This window comes from Bos indicus x Bos taurus, chromosome X (genome assembly GCF_003369695.1).
Source record: "Bos indicus x Bos taurus breed Angus x Brahman F1 hybrid chromosome X, Bos_hybrid_MaternalHap_v2.0, whole genome shotgun sequence".
Classification (NCBI taxonomy): domain Eukaryota; kingdom Metazoa; phylum Chordata; class Mammalia; order Artiodactyla; family Bovidae; genus Bos; species Bos indicus x Bos taurus.
The window spans coordinates 31,916,594-31,938,509 of NC_040105.1; the positions used below are offsets into that span (position 1 = coordinate 31,916,594).

At 34.9% G+C, this 21,916-nt stretch overlaps 1 protein-coding gene across 9 annotated transcripts in view; it reads right to left on the reverse strand.

Moving 5' to 3' along the window:
• DMD (dystrophin) overlaps positions 1 to 21,916 on the reverse strand; it is a 2,656,945-nt gene that overhangs the window by 1,465,548 nt on the left and 1,169,481 nt on the right. For all 9 annotated transcript variants that reach the window (XM_027533579.1, XM_027533577.1, XM_027533571.1 and 6 more), the window contains 2 exons: positions 15,654 to 15,895; positions 8,900 to 9,080 (listed from right to left, as the gene is read on the reverse strand). In XM_027533579.1, the coding sequence (XP_027389380.1) occupies positions 8,900 to 9,080; positions 15,654 to 15,895 (423 nt within the window). The remainder of the gene's footprint in view (positions 1 to 8,899; positions 9,081 to 15,653; positions 15,896 to 21,916) is intronic.

The following is a 21,916-nucleotide window of genomic DNA, read 5'->3' on the forward strand; positions in this document are numbered from 1 at the left end:
ATTTCATAGCTGCCCACCAAGAGCTTATCTTTCTGGAACTTACTGGGATGTCTAGATAAAAAAGGTTAAGGAAGTAGTGGGACATATGAATCTAGGACTTAGAGGCGAGGTCTGCAGATAAAATGTATGACTCTTAATTTATAAGATAAAATTAAAGCCACATATATTTTATTCATGATTGCCTCCTAGATGTAAAAATGAATTAATTGGCCAATGTGATTTACCTTGTAGCAGCTGAACAGTGATTATAAACCACACGGTTTAACAGTGATTATAAAACACATAGTTGATCTCATTTAAACTAGACATAATGGAGAATACTAGTGAAGGATTATTAATTCTGTTTCAGATTAAAGTGAAAGAAAACAGTCTGGTGCAGAAGCTAGTTGCACCTGAGGGCGATCTTAGTATAAGCTGCTCTACCTACCAGTCAGTGAGATGTGTGTGGACGCTGCCCTTGTGATTCCAATACGGTGGCAGAACTAGCCCTACCCCATCGAGAGAAATCCCGATCTTTTATGGATAGAAATAGAGCTTAAAACTCAACTGATACTTCTTGCTCTTTACTGAAAGCAATAAGACAATAAGCATATCCAATTTAATAACCAACCATCCTAAAAATTCATAAGAGTTCTATTGGCATCATTTGGCCCAGCCCAGGCCCTTGAAAAACTGACTGGGTATTTAACATTTAGCTATATATTGCTTATAAATCATGCATCTTAAAGATTCTTACCACAGTTTCCACAATTCTATTTGCTAAAGTGCCATTTAAAAATACAGATACCTTCTTAATGTTTTATGACAAAGGAAATATATCCTACAAAATTAAAGTTAATCCAAGTGATGGTAGTTTTGGAAGCATGTGTTGTGGATTATTGGGAAAGTAAACGTTAAGGGTTGCCATGTTGTATACCCTACCTATCCTGAAAGGTTAAAAAAAGTCCCATTTATTCCCAGTCCATCAGTGTAGTCATGTGAAGGATGGTGATGACCAAGTATGATCAAATTGACATCTAAAAATGTCTTCTGTATTTTTTGTTTAAAAATTCCTCTGCTTTATCCAATTGACTTAAAAGTGTGAGGGGCTTCAGAGAATAGAAAGGAGAGGTGAGCAAAGGAGAGCCCAGACAAGGCAAGATTATTTCATTATTAACTAAAAAAAAGAGAGCCATGTGTGGAACTAAATACTGTATTTTCTGATACACACACGTCTGTGTCAAGGGGTAAAGAACTCTAACTGAAAAGCAAGGTAAACAGATCTACTTTGAAAATTTAGATTTGTTTTCACATTGTAAAACAGAGTAATCACAATAATGCTGGGATCTCAGAACAGTAGGTTATATATGGAACTTTTTTGATAAAGAATCACAACTATATCTCCCACCAAAAAAATGTTGAAACAAAACTACTCAGAGAAAAGAAAGGTACTTAAATGTCACAGAAATGATAGAAGGGAGAGAAAGAATATAGAACTGTGCTGTCCAATAGGGTAGCCACTAGATACAGATGTCTAGTGAACACTTCAAATGTGCTTAATCTGAATAGAGATGTTCTACAAGTGCAAAGAGACACCAGATTCTGAAACTTTAGCACAACAATAATGTAGAAATATGCCTATAATTTTAAATTTCTGTTTCTATGGTAAAATGATAATATTTGGATGTATCTGTTCAAAGAAAATGTGCAATTAATTGTTTCTTAATATGACTACTAGGAAATTTTAAATTACATATATGTCTTATATTTCTATTAGGCGGTGCTTACATAGAAGATGGGGAAAGTAATCCATTTGGAGAGAGAAAGAGAATATTTATTAGCAGTCTGGAGAGTGACATCATTTAAAAACATTGACACTTCTGCTGTGAATATGAAATTGACTGCAATTTAAAGTTTCCATCACTTATAAGTAGAAATTACTGATGACTTGTATGAGTTCTGTGTGTATGTGTAGAAGCTAACTGAACCAACAGCACTTCCTACTTCTTTGATATAGCTACTTTGGAAAAACTTTTGAGTTGAAGTTCTCTTTCTTTTTATTCCATATCAAATATACTCCAACTTCTTCCCCATCCCTCATAGCTAAAAGAATGACAGAGAAACAATGTAACCAAAAATGACCTTGTGCAATTCTAAACCTTATTAAATGACATAAACCATGACATAGTACCAGCATTTCTTTAAAATGTGAACACTGGCAGAAGATGCCTGCTGAGAAAGAAAAGGGAACTCACAGTGATTAACATACTATTGTGATGATTAACTAGTATGTTAATCAACAGTGATTAACATACTATTGATATGAACCGTCCTTGGGAAGGAGGTGGGAGGGGGGTTCAGGATGGGGAACACATGTACACTCATGGCTGATTCATGTCAATGTATGGCAAAAACCACTACAGTATTGTCAAGTAATTAGCCTCCAATTAAAACAAATAAATTACTTTTAAAAAAAGACTTAGCAAAACAACACATCACAAGTATGGAAACTTGAATTTCCAAAACCAACATATAAGTTATTTACTTAGTTTGACATCAAAGGTCTTTTGTGATTGGAATCCAATGAACTTTCAGCCCAAAGTCCCATCATCATAAATACCCTATTTATCAAACAAAACCCGTCACTAATGTCAAGTCTTTGTACTTATGCCACTCCTTCTGCTAAAAGTTCCTGCTGCTCACACTTCATTCCCATGAAGGGTCCCAGATGTGTTCTGACACGAGCAAAGCATATGGGTTTCTAGGGATTTTATCCAAGATCACCTCAGAATTTTTTTAAAAGCCATGTCTCCAATGAATCCCCATCCTTATGGCACCACCCTTATGATGACGTGACCCTTAGGGCATAAAGCAAAGAGGAACTAACGAGCCTCCATCAAGGTGAAAGAGGAGAGTAAAAAAGCTGGCTTAAAACTCAACATTCAGAAAACGAAGATCATGGCACCTGGTCCCATCACTTCATGGCAAATAGATGGGGAAAGAGTGACAGTTTTCTTGGGCTTCAAAATCACTGAAGACAGTGACTGCAGCCATGAAATTAAAAGACGCTTGCTCCTTGGAAAAAAAGCTATGACAAACTTAAATGGTGTATTAAAAAGCAGAGACATCATTTGCTGACAAAGGTCTGTTTAGTAAAAGCTATGGTTTTTCCAGTATTCATGCATGGATGTGAGAGTTGAACTATAAAGAAATCTGAGCACCAAAGAATTGATGCTTTTGAACTGTGGTGCTGGAGAAGACTCTTACAAGTCCCTTAGACTTCAAGGAAATCAAACCAGTGAATCCTCAAGGAAATCAATCCTGAATATTCATTGGAAGGACTGATACTGAAGCTCCAATATTTTGGCCACCTAATGGGAAGAGCCAACTCATTAGAAAAAACCCTGATGCTGGGAAAGATGGAAGGCAGGAGGAAAAGGGGATGACAGAGGACGAGATGTTTAAATGGCATCACCGACTCAACGGGCATGAGTTTGAGCAAGCACAGGAAGATGGTAAAGGACAGGGAAGCCTGGCGTGCTGCAGTTCGTGGGGTCGCAAAGAGCTGGACATGACTGAGCCACTGAACAACAACCAGTAGATCAACTGAAATCTGGATCTTTTCACAATCAGTGCTCTAATAATCACCTGCTGAACAAATTATTCCCTTTCTACGTCCATCGCAACTTTCCAAACAAGTCCGTGGGCTTCCCAGGTGGTGCTAGTGATAAAGACTCTGCCTGCCAATGCAGGGGACTTCAGAGATGCTAGTTGGATCCCTGGGTCAGGAAGATCCCCCAGAGGAGGCATGGCAACCCTGTCCAGTATCCTTACCTGGAGAATCCCATGGACAGAACAGCCTGGTGGGCTACAGTCCATAGCATGGCAAAGAGTCAGAACTACTGAAGTAACTTGGCATGCACAACCAACCAAGATGGTGGTAAATATAAATTCTATATTACTGAAATATTTATTATGATATAAGGGAAGTGTTTGTGGAGGGGGTTGCTGCATTTTCCTTCTTTTCCACTTTTTTAAATATTAGCCCTTCTGGTTCATCAAACCTATCTTTAAGAACTCCTGCTAAATAAGTGTTCAAAACATTTTTTATTTTTAATGCTCCATTGGCATTTAGCATATGTTCTCAAGATTCTCAAGGTCAGGGAGCAATTCCTGTATCTCATGGCATGAAGCACATATTAAGCTTAAATAAATGTGTCCATTATTCATGCTGTTGGTGGTATTGATAAAGACAACAGTATGAAAACAAAAGGACCATTTACAAACAGCTTTTCTTCTTTTCTTTTCTGGACTTGAAAAGCAAAGTGATACAGATTTTGTCTTCCAGAACAAAAGAATCCCTTTCCTATACATAAAAGTAAATAAGGTCAAGTTTCTGATCTGGAGCTGAAAGAGCTAACTCAGGTCAACCTTTATTTCCCTTCCCAGTCTCTGCATCTTAACAGGGAGTAGTAGGGACTAACAACAGAGCTTGAAATTATGGCCACAGGGAGCACTGTTTGCTGGCCATCCTAAACTTTTTTTCTATTATCTCCATAGGAAGCAAAAGTAATTCTCTGTAATTTTTGGTAAGAGTACTTCCTACTACACCTCCCCAGATGATCAGCACTTCAAGGGCTGCCTGCACTTTTCCTTTATCTACTGTATCACAACTCCAGTCCAAGGTGGTGCCTGTATGGCTACCATTTCCCCTACCTACCTTTTCCCTACCTACCTGCTTCTGCTCTGACCCTTCTTCAATCTTTCAAAAATGTGAATCAGATTACTTAATTTCTTTAATTGAAATTCTTTTAGACATTTCAACACTTCTGAAATATAACCTGAACTTTTTATAGGAGCCTCTAGGGGGTAGCCTGCATGAACTCCATTCTGATTTTATCCTAATCTTTCCATGATTTGCTGGTTTCCTCCTTCCAGACCTCATTTCTGTCTTCTTGGACATGCCAAATACTTCCCTACTTTGGGACATTTGTGTGTATTCCCATTTTTCCTAATATCCTTCCTTTAACTCACTATACAGCTGGTTCCTGCATATCCTTGGGGTTTGACTCAAATGTCATCACCCCAGAATAATATTTTCTAAGTGATTATAATCTATGATAATATAATTTAGATATTCATTTGTTCAGTATCTTTATTCCTATAAGCTCCATTAAGACATAAATCTCCCTCTTTCTCCACTAAATACCTAGTATCCATTATTTTCATGGCACACACCAAGTGTTCAAAACTATGTATTGAATTAGTGTCCATGGGATTTTCCAGGCAAGAATACTGGAATAGGTTTCTTTTTTTAAATATAAATTTATTTAATTGCAGGCTAATTACTTTACAATATTGTATTAATTTTGCCATACATCAACATGAATCCACCACGGGTGTACACGTGTTCCCCATCCTGAAACCCCCTCGCACCTCCCTCCCCATCCCATCCCTCTGGGTCATCCCAGTGCACCAACCCCAAGCATCCTGTATCATGCATCGAACCTGGACTGGTGATTCGTTTCACATATGATATTATACATCCTACTCCAGGGGGTTTTCCCGACCCAGGGATTAAACTCACATCTCCTGTGTCTCCTGCATTGCAGGTTGATTCTTAAGCACCACACCATCCAGGAAACCCCAAAGTTTCAACTGTGCAAGAGTTAATTTTAGAGATCTGCTGTACAACACTGATTTACACTTAACACTTTATTTACACTTAAAAGTTTGTTAGGAAGATAAATCTCATATTATGAGTTCTTGTCAATTTTTTTTTTTTAAGAAAAGAAAAATATTGTGTCGGCAATCTAGGGTTAAAGAACAAAAGAACACACTTTTAAAGTTTTAGAAAATAAGAAAACACTTGTTTTGTTATAATTAATGCTGCCACTTCCCCAATGGCTGGTAAAAACAACAAAATAATAATTTCCTTGGCATGATTATATCTCTCACAACTGAAAGGAGTTCAAAGCATATTTCAAACTGTATTTCCATATTTACATTTAAAAAGAACATTTAATTTCTTCTTTGTTATAATAATGGATTACCCTAACAAACTTTTTGCTATTTTCCAAACTCATCTAGGGTAGAAAATGATCTTTCTGGTTTGCAGTTTCTAGAAAAGGCTTTATCAATTGCTTTGGGAGGAAATGCTACCATTTCAATCTTCTAGCCTTAGGCAACCATTCATTTATTTCTCTCTCTTTAGATCTGCATAGTGTGGACATTGCTAATAAATGTAATCATATAATATATGCTCTTTGGTGAGAGGCTTCTTTCACTTAGCATAATGTTTTTAAGGAAACCATGCTGTAGCATGTATCAATACTTCATTACTTTTCATTACTGAGTATTATTTCATTGTATGGATATACTCAATTTATTTATTCAGTTGATGGGCATATGGGTTGCTTCCATTTTGAGGCTATCATGAATAATGCTGCTATTAATATAGCATTAATATATTCTCCAGTTCTTAAACCATTTCATATATACATCCTTTCCATTATTTGAGCTCTAATGGGTCACTTGTGACATGGGAATAATAATCATATTCTCAAAGGGTTGCCTCTAAGGACTAAGAATGATGATTTATAAGATTTTTGTTTGTAGACTAAAAATTGCTATCAATATAGAGTACATTTAACTTTTAGTATTATTTTTCATATCATTTTTGCCAGGTACCAACCACCAATTCCTCACACCAATTTTCACCATTCAAAGTACACTTAAAATGTCAAGTTCCTGTTTAACTGTGAGAACACTAGTGAAGAAAAGGAAAGAGGGGATGAAAGTCAAGACAGATTTCCAGGTCTTTGTGGTAGCTCTTATTCACTGAATACTTAATATGTTCAAAGCACCATGTAGTGATACAAATAATGAGATTTACTCCCTGGAGTCAGTTTAGGGAAAACATACATATGGCAAATTCCTTGAAAATAATTATTAGTTAACAAAGTTAACTGTAATATGACTTGACATGGTGAATTTTTTACTCACCATTTTTATATGTGTACATAATACATATATATAAATTACATAAAATATGTATATAAATTATATAATCTATGTATAACATGATATATGCAACTATAAATTGCATACACAATTTATAATATTAAATACATATACTACATATAAGTTTTGTGTAAATATAAATGGCATATAATTAATATATATAATCCATATTTAATTAATGATTATTAAGGAATCAAAACAAGTTTTCCAAATGATTGTATCACAGTGCTAGAGATATTTTGATTACTACAGTGGAAAGGGAAATATTTTATTTAGACAAAAATGGAGTGAAAATATTTGGCAGTTTTTTATAAACTATCACCATATATATGAAAGATAAAGGGAAGATATGATAATATAGATGAATATATTGATAGCTGTATAGATAGAAGTATATATTATTATGTATTTATATTATAGTATCATAATCCAATATGTTACCACACATCAACAGTTTGAATACCTTTAAAAAAAAAAACAGGAAAAATGTTAAACCTTAATAAGTTTATATAAATTAAAATAAATTTCAGTGGATACGCTCCTTTGCCAGCCAGTTACAGTATAACCATCAACATGTACTTGATTTTAAGGGAGGTTTATGGATTTTGTGATAATGGAAATGCATTATTCTTAAATAGATGAATGTTTGAAAATTTAGGACATTCATTCCTTTCCCCAATTGATTTTAGAGAAGCCCAGCAACAAGTACACTGAAATCCACTAGAGGGAGCTGACATGATTGTAAAGTTGTATTCCTTCACTCCCTATCAGTAAAATAAACTCCTCATCAAAAAATGACTTTGAAGGAAAAAAAAAAAAATTAATCTTTCAATACATGATCTCACCAGGAAATAAAAGGGAAAAAACATTAGAAAGTGAGGAAAGTCCATATATTACACTATACTGATTCTAGAAATGTTATTGTGTGGTAAATTTGCTGCATATTTACAAAGGAAAGCAATTAAAAATGCATGTGTTCCAACAAATTTAAAGTCTCAGTCGAAAACAAATATATTCACTTGTGCTTCTCATAACAACTTTAAGTATAACTTTTAAAAAATATTTTTATCTTAATGCTTTGAAATCTAGTTTTACTCTATACTCCTTTGTGTGTACATATATATACATATGCATATATGTATATGGTGACTCAAAAACCCTTTCGCTGATACTTAAAAGTGCTCAAAAACCTGCTTGTCAAAGGAAATTTTGTCTTCAAAAGTAGGCTGATGAGTAGGGGTATTTGGACTGTGTATTAATATCCTAAGAGCAAATTGGTGAAAGACAAAAGAGACATCCTGAAAAATTTGCTAGTCATATGGTAGGTATTTGCATAACTGCTCCACTCTTATGTTGTATTTTACCAGTAAACGAGAAAAAAGAAGATACGGTATAGTCAGAATGATCCAATAGTAAAATGCAGCCCAAAGAATAATTTGTCCTTGGCTGAGTTTCAGTTGCCACATGTATGCTACAGCTATAATATCTTCATATAAATTGACAGAAGTATTAGCAAGACACCTAGCTAGATATTCTTGTACATGAAGCAAACTGGATTTGATGAAAACCTACTAACAGGGCTTCAACTGATCTTTTATTTCCTTCCATGTTCCAAACATTGGACTGTAAAATTTGCAACTTGCCAAGGAGAAGTTATGCCTATATACAACATATGCTTTATTTGTTTCTCATAGTCATGAAATTATAATGGAGGGAGAGAAATGGAAATCTAACATATCTATTTTCCTACAATAGCATTTCATTACTTGTTACTACAGTTTGTAGGGAGCATGGTTTCTTTGATGGAAATCATTCTTTCATGTCAGTACTTACTCTTTCATAATAAGTAACTAATTAGAAAAATATCAAGTCAGTCATGGTAAGTATTTTTACTTACTTGTCTGTAGCTCTTTCTCTCTGGCCTGCATATCAGCAAAGACTTGGTTAAAATGATTTGTAAAGGCCACAAAGTCGGCATCCAGGAACATTGGCCCTTGTCCTTTCTCTTTCAGGGCTATGCTTTGAATTTTTAATCTCTCGATTTGAGGCTGAAAAGCTGACAGCCGGTTGACTTCATCCTGTACCATAATTTAGAGTATTAAATAACACTGTTACTTTGCATACATTACAGTTTTGCAAAGTAAAGTATTTAAAGGCAGTGATGCAAGCTTAGTTAAAGGCCCTTATCAAAAAATTGATAACAAACAGCCAAGATGGCTCAAGCAAGCTTCCAGCACACGTCATCAATTTGAGAATACCTTGGCTCTTCACTCAACAGGTACCATCGTAAACAACAATTTTTAAATTTCAAAATGACATCATTTAGATCATCATCAGGTATGGATGGATACAGTTGAAAAGTACTATGAATGACCTTACATCTTTTTCATAAATCAAACACAGATGTTCCTTTACAACACTCATCTCAAAACTGTGCACCTTTGCTTCAAATTCTAAGCTTATCCAATGAACAATTTTCTTCTCTAAATTCATTTGTGTAGAATATAAATTATATATATACATACATATCTATATATGTCCACATATACACTAAATTAAGCCATATATATGCATATATATTAATGTTATATAGATTAAATACATGTATGTAGAATATATATAATCATATATGTACACATATAATTGTAATTTACATACTAATACATATATACACCCACGTACTTGTGTTTATAATTATCTAAGTTTTGTATGGTCTTACTTATTCTGACTTGAATAGGCAATTGCTATCATTTTAATTAGAGGGACTCTTTGCTCTGTTTTACTCTTGTTGTCCTGGCATAATTGTTAATAACACTCCTTTTCACCCTCAAGACTATTCTGATTTGTTTGATCAAGTCACATGGACACTCTGCCAGGCTATCCAGTGTAGTAGTCTCTAGTCAACTGTGACGACTGAGCATCTGAAAAGTAGTTAGTCCAAATTTAGATGTGTTGTCATTGTAAAGGAGAAGGCAATGGCACCCCACTCCAGTACTCTTGCCTGGAAAATCCCATGGACGGAGGAGCCTGGTAGGCTGCAGTCCATGGGGTTGCTAAGAGTCGGATGCGACTGAGCGACTTCACTTTCACTTCTCACTTTCATGCATTGGAGAAGGAAATGGCAACCCACTCCAGCGTTCTTGCCTGGAGAATCCCAGGGACGGGGGAGCCTGGTAGGCTGCAGTCCATGGGGTCGCTAGGAGTCGGACATGACTGTATAACTTTCAAGTAGACAACCTGAGCGACTTCACTTTCCCTTTTCACTTTCATGCATTGGAGAAGGAAATGGCAAGCCACTCCAGTGTTCTTGCCTGGAGAATCCCAGGGACGGGGGAGCCTGGTGCGCTGCCGTCTCTGGGGTCACACAGAGTCGGACACAACTGAAGCGACTTAGCAGTCATTGTAAAACATACACCAGATTTCAGAGTTGGTATGAAAGTACAAACTCACGTAGATTTAAATAATTATTAAATCTTAAAATGGTATTTTGATATATCAGGGTAAATATATTATTGAAATTCACTGACTTACCTATTTTTTTCCTATTTCAATGTCATTTCTAGAGCATTTAAAATTACACATGTAGTTCACATTTGTGGCCTGCATTCGATTTCTTCGGAATAGTGCTGTTCTTGATATAAATGTTTTCAAACTCTTTAGTCTCCAATGAAGTTGCAGTTCATAAGTATCTGATATATATATATATAATTTGAACTCAAAGAAATCACAATATGTTCTTTTTTAAAGTATTGTTACCATGATTGTTCACTTAGAATTCATAACTATGCTACCTCTAGAAATAGTACTTAAGGATCATTTACCATTCAAAATATAAAAAACAGGATAATTAAAATTCAAAAATTGGATCACAAGCCAACTGAAAATGAAAGTCACTCAGTTGTGTCCGACTCTTTGCGACCCCATGGACTATACAGTCCATGGAATTCTCCAGGAGAGAATACTGGATTGGGTAGACTTTTCCTTCTCCAGCAGAGCTTCCTGACCCAGGGATCAAACCGAGGTCTCCTGCATTGCAGGCAGATTCTTTACCAACTGAGCTATTAGGGAAACACAAGCCAATTAGAAGGGAAAATTTATAGAATTATAGTATTTATGAACTAAATATAAATCTCATCTTCCTGGAAATTAAAGTTATATATATATATATATAACTTTATATATATATATATATATAAATATTTGGATGCATGCATACTCTTTTAGAGAAAGTAACATTTGTCCTAGGAATAAATGAGATAAATTTATCACATAGATAATTTTATCTATTTTGAGAAGATATAAAGACAACTTTCACAGAAATTTTGGTATGTGGTTATATCAGTATGAGTTGATTCAGGTAGGTTAATCTCTATCAAATTCTGGTAGGTGAAAATGAAAGACATTTAAATAAATGAGGAGATGACCCCCATCTCTCCCATTCAAATATAAAGCCTCTTGATCAAGTGCGAAAAGGTAGGTGTATATTCATAGACAAAGAATAAGAAAGAGGCAAAAGGTAATACTCTGTGGTTTGGATCATAGAATTACAGACATTCACTTTGTACGCTAGACTTGCAAATGGTACCGTTGACATCTGCTGTGAAACATTTAATAACCCGATTTACATTTGGCCAGATGGAAGGCCGTCATTCTCCCTGTTTAGGGGGCTATATAAGGAGCCTACAGTATAGCAAAGTATATTCTGCAAAACAAAGGGGACTTTGAAACTAATAAAACATTTGGGCAAATGTTCAGCTGGGACCTTAAAGTTCTGAGAGTAAATTAAAGGAAATATCATTCTGACCTCAAATATTTAACATTTAAAAGATGTTAACAATGATAACAATTACTCATTTCCATAAAAAGGCCTGAGCATGGTTGGTCCTCCATAGTAAGGCATGTTCTCTGAGTTTGTTTATCCTTTAAAATTGTATGTTTACCCTGGAAAAACGTGTATTTTTCTCATGAAAATGTTCACAGATTTCTTCCAATTCCTAAAGTGCTCCCTAACCCTCAACATATCAAGAACAGTTCTGGTAAATATTAGATTCAGAGTTAAATCTGCACCCTACTCCTAAAAAACATCTCCAAATAACAGACTACACTGACAAATAGGAAGGGCTAATCTATTTACCTATCACTAATCACAACGAAGTAGTACAATTTTACCTGTTGTGTGAATGATCTTGGGCTGTCCTGCTAAACAGTCTACCTAAGGTGATACCTCAAATTAATGGAAACCAGTGGGGAAGAGAGAAAGAGTAAGGGGAATAAAAGGGATGGAATCGTAAAATCAGAATTTGGAATTTTGTGACTGAATGCAGAAAAAAAAAAAGAATTAATTTCACTTAGGATGATTTCTCTAACCCTGAGAGAATAGCTCCCGGTGATCTCCATTCTCTCCTCAGAAAGAGACCAAGGCCCTAGTGTGCCCTAAGAATCATTGCTTTGTCTCCTATGTGAAAATTGAAAGTGTTAGCTGTTAAGCCAGGCTCTTCTGTCCATGAGATTCTCCAAGCAAGAATACTGGAGTGGGTTGCCATTTCCTTTCGATCCCTGGTTTGACTCAGGGATCGAACCCCAGCCTCCTGCATTGCAGGCAGATTCTTTACCGTCTGAGCCACCATATGCTTGCATTTTTGCCTTTTTATGCTCAGTATTCACATCGGCCTTATTTCAGTTCTTTGGTCATTATTGCTCCCTCCCACCATGTTTATTCTGCCTGAAGCCTCCTTCCCTGCTGTTCTCCTAATTTCAACTCAAATGTACCTGCCTCAAGAAAGCTGCCCTCAGTGGCTCTATCAAGGTCAGGTTTTCCATGTTAGATATTCTCCCAGAACTCTGTTTAAAACGTTTGTCCCAGTGGTAATTTTATATCTGTTTATTTAATCATTTACTTAATGTCTTCTCATTTACTCTACGACAATGTTATGAGGGTAGGATCAATGAATGCTCACGCTGACCTTCCCGAAACTTAAGTGCCTGCCACTCCAGTAGGTCCTAAAGTAGAACTATCACCCCAGCAGGATTGGAAGGAAGGGCATCAAGCCAGAGAAGATTATTCTCAAACCTTAAATCCAATGGAATCGGCCTTGCTAAATTTTGGACTTGATTAGGATCTATCGAGAAGGCAATGGCACCCCACTCCAGTACTCTTGCTTGGAAAATCCCATGGATGGAGGAGCCTGGTAGGCTGCAGTCCATGGGGTCGCTGAGGGTCAGACACAACTGAGCAACTTCACGTTCACTTTTCACTTTCATGCATTGGAGAAGGAAATGGCAACCCACTTCAGTGTTCTTGCCTGGAGAATCCCAGGGACGGCGGAGCCTGGTGGCTGCCGTCTATGGGGTCACACAGAGTCGGACACGAATGAAGTGACTTAGCAGCAGCAGCAGGATCTATCATCCCTTCTTTCTTCCCTATTTTTACTCCTTTGGGAATGGGAATGCCTTTCCCTACGCCTGTCCCACCATCATATTTTGAAAACACATATGTTGTCCTGGTTTTAATGGTCCACAGCTGGAGGGGCATTTTATCTCGGGATATGTTGAGTCTCATTCATATCTGATTTAAATGATGAAGAGATTTTGGACTTTAGAGTTGATGGTGGAATGAGTTATGACTTCTGGACTTTGGGGGCTCGTGGTATGTGACAAGGACCTAAATAGGGGGTACAGGGAGAATCTGTGGACTGGATGATGCTCCCCCAAATTTACATGCTGAAACTCTAACCTCACAAGGTGGCTATAATTGGATATGAGGTTCTTAGTAAGTAATTAAGGTTAAATAAGGTCTTAAACACAGAGTTTTTATCTGACAGGACCAGTGGCCTTACAAGGAGAGAGAGATCTTTCTCCTTCCATGCACATGTGCCAAGAGAAGACCAGGTGAGAACGTGGTGAGAAGGCAGCTGTCTGCAAGCCAGAAACAGAGTTCTCACCAGAATTTGAACCTTGCCAGACATTCATCTAGGATTTTCAGCCTCTAGAACTGTGAGAAAATAAATTTCTTTGTTTAAGCCACCCAGTCTACGGTATTTGTTATGGCAGCCCGAATCAGTTAAAACACTTAATATCATTCTTGGCCACATTAGAGACACTGAATATGTATTTTATGGATGAATGCAGTTTGAAGATGTAATTAATATTTATATTTGAATCTCAAGAAACAGATTAAATAAGTATCATCAGATTTTTTTATTGCAAGAAATGATATAGGTGAAATATTCCACTAATTCACAGAACAAAGTCATGGATTCTATTCTTTAATAGCAAAATGTATCTAGAATTATAGGGAAAAGAAATTCCCTATACTTGTATATTACACTAATAAAATAAATGCCTCACTATATGGTATTCTTTATCCACAAATGTATTTGCTAAATTTATTTACTTCCTAGTAAAGCTGTAGTTTCATCATGTGAAGAATCATCATTAAATCCTTCATTTGACTTCCCCTTCAAAATAACTTTGAATTTCCCATCACTCTGGGTTCAATAGCCTCCAAACCAACCATGTCATCTCTCCATCTTCAGTTTCCCATTATTTAAACCATTATTTCCAAAGTATGCAGATTAACCCTCCTTTACTGCTTTTAACATTAAACCCAGTCATCTCAGTCTACCCTTAAAGTTCCTCCTGGAAACCTTTTCATCTATCCTGTAAGCAACTTCCCACTTCCCATGAAAAGTTTTTAACTATGCAAACTAACATTTTGTAGTAACTACTTATGCAAAAAGTTCACGTTGTTTCTACTGATGTATCTCTTGTTTTCTTGCACATGCAGAATACCCTCTTAGTCTCTTTCGCAGCCCTTTTGTGTGTGTTGTATCTGGTTTACCCTACTAGACACACAGCCAACCTTCTCGTGTAGCCCAGGAGAATGACAGTTATAGACTACTGCTTTTTGTCCTCTGACTTCTGATTAATTTTAGTTGATGGGGAGTCCTGTTCAGATTCTGGAGGCAAGAAAGAGAGTAAAACAGAGTGTCTATTTTTCTGGCTCCATTCCTGTGTTAGCACTTGGACTGGCTCTGAAAGCTGTCTTTACAATGGACATCTAATTCATCTTCAGGCTTTCTGTAACTTCTCTCTCCCTGATCCCTTCTATTTTAAGAATAATAACAGCTCTGATGCTAGGTTACTGTACTATCCCTTGAGATTCCTCTATATTCCAAGCACATATAAAAAGTATTTTTGTAAATGACCTTCCTCTTGTTTTCCAAATTTAATAACTTCCATTTAAAAAGATTTTCCTCATATATCTGATTATATAGGATATCAGCTGCTTGTGTGTTTGTGTGGATTCCACATTTTGAACATATGACTGGGTTTTCCTCTTAACTGTTAAAAGAAAGAGCTCCAAATTATTTTCCACTTTCCATAGGATACATGTGGTTCCCACATTCCAATACTGCCTCATCATTCTGCAATCTGACAAAATCACTTAATTATGTATAACTAAGCTTGCAGGACTCAGGTATCCATATGTTACCTGTTTAAAATGATTTTCTTCACTTTTATTTTAATCTTTACTGTGTTTCACTAAACCCATAAGAAGAAAATTTTATCATTAAGTACTCTTCTATTCTTCTGGAAATTTCTAAGAAAGTCCTATTTATGATGCTCCAAATAGGAGCAAAGATTCTTACCTTACAATTTTTTAACTGGCTTTTAACTGCTGTTGGCTCTGATGGGGTAGTGGGTTGAGTTTTCAACCAGTTTTCTGCAGTAGTTGTCATCTGCTCCAATTGTTGTAGCTGATTATAGAAAGTGATGATGTTGTTCTGATACTCCAGCCAGTTAAGTCTCTCACTTAGCAATTGGCAGAACTCGATCCACCGGCTGTTCAGTTGTTCTGAGGCTTGTTTGATACTGTCAGCATTAACACCCTCTAGAAAGACAGATTTAACAAATATATATATCCACTGAAGCCACAAACTGAAAGACATCTGAAAACCAATGTTGACTCAAGTTTAAAACTATTCATCATCTGAATGATTTCAAATAAATCATTTATTTATTGAAGAAGCTGAAGTATCAATATGATTTCTGATTGTTGATTGCAAATTGCTGGAGTTGCATTTTATCAAAGAACATGAATACAACAAAGTACTAGCTAAGGATACATAAGATATAGTAGAGTAGAATACATTTAAATAAAAACAAAAAATGCACAAAGTTATGATGGGGGGATGGAAGATTGCAGTCAAATAACTTTTTGGATATTTCCAAATAAACGCTAAATATCATGTATATTATTAAACTACACGTCTAAAAAGTAACATATTTTCACTTTTTAAAAAGATTTACAATTAGTTGAATTGTTATTATTTGGATTTTTTGTTTAAAATCCCTTTATTGATCACTGTGTCATACATGTCTTTAATTAAAATATGGGCATAAAATTGTAAATTTCCAATTTCTTTTTAAAAAATTTTATTGGCCATCTAGTTGATTTATAGTGATGTGTTAGTTTCAGGTATACAGCAAACTGAATCAGTTATACATATTCATGTATCCACTCATAGATTCTTTTCCCACACAGGCCATTACAAAGTATTAAGTAGAGTTCCCTGCACTACACAGCAGGTTCTTATTAGTTATCTATTTTATATACAGTAGTGTATATATGTCAGTTCCAATCTCCCAAATTATCCTTCTCCTCTTCTTATTCTCTGGTAACCAGAAGTTTGCTTTCTACATCCATGACTCTACTTCTATTTTGTAAAAAGTGAACATGTATTAAAAAAAATCAATTTAATTATCTGTTTATGCTATACAAAGCCAGAAAGAAGCAGACTGAACATGAGTCCGAAGAAAGAAAACAAGCATTAGGAAAAAAAATCTTTCTAATTATAAAGAAGATTTTTGAATTATTTACACATCATTTACAAATGTGGAGGTTGATCTGAATATTTGAAAACGAGCTACAGAAATACTCAAGCAGAAAAAAGTCTATCAAGGGCAAAATGGAAACATAACCATATCATTATCAACTTTAGCCTTCCAGAAAACCTACTATGTCTTACGGAATATGTTGTCTTTTAGCAAATTTCATCTCATTTAATTTTTTTTCAAAGTGTGATATGTAACTAATGCCATACTAACGAGAGTACAGCAATATCACATTATTAATTCTGTAGAGTTCACAACATGTAAATGTTCTTACACACACAATGTGTTTACATAGCAACTTCTTTAATAAATTACACTAAAGAAAAATATTAAATATAATATGGACATTAAAACATAGCTATGATAGCACTGATAACTTCCTAATATTTCTGAAATACTGAATACTCAAATGTTTCCTATTCCCACATATATTCACAGACTCAAAAGAGATCATAAGCTCAGTGTAAGAGTCTTCCTCTAGATTAAAGTATTTAAGGGGCTATTGTGATCTAGTGAAGACCAACTTGTCCAGGAGAATCTTCTTTTATGAATGTCCATTTTATACAACTTTCTGATAATATGATTCAGTTAAAAGACCAGTAAGTTATTAAGAAGTCTGAAGACCATCTCTAGCAAATATGAGGCCTGAAGTTCTGCTAACTTGTACATGCCTCCCCTTTCACTCTTTATAAAGAATAAAAAACATGGATTTGAAGTCAACAACTATATTATTTTATTCTCTTCTACTTTTCTCTGCTCAGATACTCTGATTTATATTTTGTTGTAATTATGCTATGCTGCCAAACCACATCTCTCAATTCATTTGAAACACAGCTCTAGTTTCGCTAATTTCAGAGTTGGACACTATTCAAGATGACACTGCAGAAAACAAACCACAAATATCATTTCCACATATACAGCTAAAAAAGGCAGCCTGTGGTTTGCAGGAGCAAACTATTCCTCTAATACCCTTGTAATAGTTAAGGAAGCAACTGGTTTTATTGAGACATTGAGACATCTGGATGTTTCATGGGATATTCTGCTTGGGATAATTTGGTTTTGAGCAGTGACCAAGAATTATACCAAAATATGTTCCGAGGGATGCCACTAAGAAACTATAGTTATAAAATCATGTTTGTTGCAAAGTATAAGAGAAGAATCCAAATGTCCGGTCATATAGGCACTCATTTTGAGAAAAAATACTATGATAAAGTGCTGATAATATTGCTGGAAAATGAAATAGAGTAATTTAAAAATACACAGGGTAGAAACTGTAAATTATGTTAGAAAACGACTCAAAAATGTGCCATGGATCTAAAGGAGCAGATGTTTAGGAGAAATATTTTCAGCATATATTAAATGTGAATAAGCACTTAGAAGAAGGGAGTCCTTGGTATTTCAAGTCCATGATAGACAAACAAGAGGTGCTAAAGTAAATTAAAAGTACTGATGGAATGATGCTGCAGTGAATTTATTTAGCATTAGTCCAAATGATAAGGGAATACAGAAAATATTATCTCAATGTTCCTGAGGTCAACCATATGAAAACCCCTAAGCAATTGGAAAAAAATAATAAATTAATTTTCATATGAATAATACATGTTAATTTAATCAGCAAAATACAAATCAAATTATAATGCAGTATCAGTAAGTTCCATGGCACCTAATAAAATCCAGAGATAGAATTTAATGAGTCCTTGATCATTACCTGAAATTATCAGTTCAATGTCATGCCTAAAATATGTCCAAATGCTAAACATTGCTTCAAAAGAAATTAATATAAATGGGAAAAGTGAATTGAGTACCATTCCACTTTGAAATCTACAGTACTCTCCACTAATAAGCATACTGACTTTTATAACTGAATAAAGGGAATGAAAGTATAACAACATGTACAAGAAGGATCTCTTACGAGGATAAATGGTAAAGGCAGGCAAAAGTTCACAGTAAGAGCTCTGGTATTAGGCACACCTGAGTTCAAATCTGACCTCTCCCTTTACTAAATGAGTGAACTTGGTTCTGCTAAGTACTCATATTGGACTTTACTTTTTTCATCCATGGAATGAGGATTGACATGTACACACTACTATATATAAAATAGTTAACGGACAAGGACCTACTGTATAGCACAGGGAACTCTGCTCAATACTCTGTAGTACTCTAAATGGGAAAAGAATCTGGAAAAAAAATAGACACATGTATATATACAACCGAATCACTCTGCTGTGTACCTGAAAGTAACACAACACTGTTAATCAACTATACTCCAATATAAAATAAAATAAAAAAAAATACAACTGACTTCATAGAACACCTATCAGGGTTCTGAGTTAACATGTGTGAATCGTTACACCAAACATGACATATACCAGGCAACCAATAAATATTAGTCAATGTTAATATAAAGAAATGAAAAAAGAACCTATAGGAAATAAGGAAAAGAGATCATATCTTTCAAATGGTGAAATTAGGGACAGGAGGAGTTTTTAATGATTAAAAAAGATCATTTGTGAAAAATAATAAATATTTTTTAAAGATAGTAGTAATTTTATATAATATGGCACTAATATGGAATAAAGTATATTTATACATTTTATAAGAAATCATATCAATCAGCAATGAATACATAAGAGCTTATTAGGGAATCTTGGAATAATCGGTCATAAATTTATAATCATTTGAAATTCAAGTTACAAAGTATAGCCATGCCAAAAGTTAAAAACAGAAATTTCTACATGTCACTGAATAATATATGATTTTGACTGCAGATAATCAGACATTTTATTATTAAGGCTTTATATGGAAATACAGTATTAATTCATATACGAATATGCTTCCTGCTCAACTACAGTATATCCTGTCTTTCTAAACTATAAAATCTCCTAAGAAAAATGTCTCCACTGGAAGTATCTGATAGAATTCTCAGCTTAGAGTAGGTACAAAATAAACATACTACCTGTGAAATTGCCCAACACCAAATCAATAGCCTACTTCATACAAATACAAACACTAGGGGAGCAATAGTCGCAGATGCGAAAAGCCAAATACAGAGACCCAGGCATTCTCTTTTCCTTCGAATTTGATCCCTTGGAGGAGGGATCAACTAAAATTGGAAACGTTATTACTTCAACTTCATGAATTAATTGGCCATCTATTATCTACTAGTAGTAATGAGATTATGAAAAAGTCCCTTAAAACTTTTCAGAATAAATAAAGGTACTGTTTCCCCAGCAAATACTCCCATGTGAATAATTTTATATTTTTTATGTGCATTTCATAGAATTATGCTTCTTAACTGAAAAATTTTCAGTTTCAAGAAAGTTTATAAGTGCAGATACCTGCAAAGTTTTAAGTATCAACTGTTTGAGCATCTGGTTTTTTTTAAATTTTTTCTTAGCTACTTAAGAACACAAACATTAACTCACCAGGCGTTATGAACAATACTTATGGAAACCATTTCATAGTAGCACATTAGAATCTCAGGGATAATGGATCATAATCCATTCACATTTCATATTCTAAACAACCCCTGAAATAGTCTATGAATAAATATATTGCACCCAGAGGAAATGGATCATTACTTGAAGTGCATCCATTAATTTTATTACTTGTATACAGTGCATAACAGACTGTTAGAATAATTTTAATTGTGCACCACCTTCCATGCAAGTACTTCAAAACTGCCACTTAAAGTGAAGTATTCCTCATCAAGTATATTCATCATTAGCCATGAAGCCAGGGTAGAATAATACAAAACCTGTGTTTTCAGAGCTCTTGAGTTAGAAGAATATTTGGAGTGAAAACTTAAAGTAAAGTTGCTAATAGTCTCCTGTTTTTGTTGCATATTAAGTGAGGGTCATTACAAATCCATTTGGCATTTAATATAACAGCCTAAAATGTAATTGAAACTTAATCAGAGTCCATGAAAATAAGGTCTGGGTATTATAGACTAATTCTAGGGTGTTTTCTGATGACGCTAACTTTTATACAACTGCCACATCATCTTGTTTTAAAAAATAATAGCTTTAAAAAATAGGTTGTGCATAAAATTCATGCCCCTAATAACTCTAATATATAAATTTACAAATATAACTTTTTTCATTTTTTCTTTTTCTAAACAGCACTGAAAATTAAGGTAAAAGTATTTAAAGTATTTACATTTTAAAGTATTTAATGAACTATAAACCAAAATACTAAAAATACAGTTCCATACTTAATATTATGGATAAGAGGAGCCCTTGTCTGTGTAATTATGATATTTAGCAGACTATTAGGTTTTACCCTAATTTTCCTTTTTTCAGAAGAAAAAAGTCAGATCTCTACTCGTATTTGCTTTTGTAACTAATTTTCCACAACAGTGACCTCTTTAATTTCCTCCCTTCACACACTACACTCACAGACACACAGAGACACACATACCAGGAACTGAGTCTCTTCCTTTGGAGATTAAAGTTAAACAAAGAAAAATGTGCCTGTCAATTAACAACATTTATTGACTGTGAACTCTGTGTAGACCATTATCCCAAGTGTAACGTGGAAAAACAGGAAACATAAATCAAGCTGCCCAGAACTCAGGAAAGAATAAGAGAAGAGGAAATGAGTACAACCGTGGAAAGCTACTCATTCATGATGGAGGGGCTGGACCGCTGCAAACAGTACCATTTCCATGCCCCATTGATATACAGAGCAGCTACAAAATCACTTTCCATTAAAATATACAATTAGAATAGTTATTGCCTCTGAAAATACTTCACAGTGATGTGAAAAGATAATGAGAGGTTTGCCTTTGAGGTGAGTCAAACTGACCTAATGCTTGCCCTTACCCATCTGACAAAGTTTTGCCCAAATTCAAATGACATCATTCATTTTAAAGTATTTAATGAACTATAAACCAAAACACTAAAAATACAGTTCCATACTTAATATTATGGATAAGAGGAGCCCTTGTCTGTGTAATTATGATACTTAGCAGACTTACTATTAGGCTTTACCTTAAACACTATAATCTAACACTCAT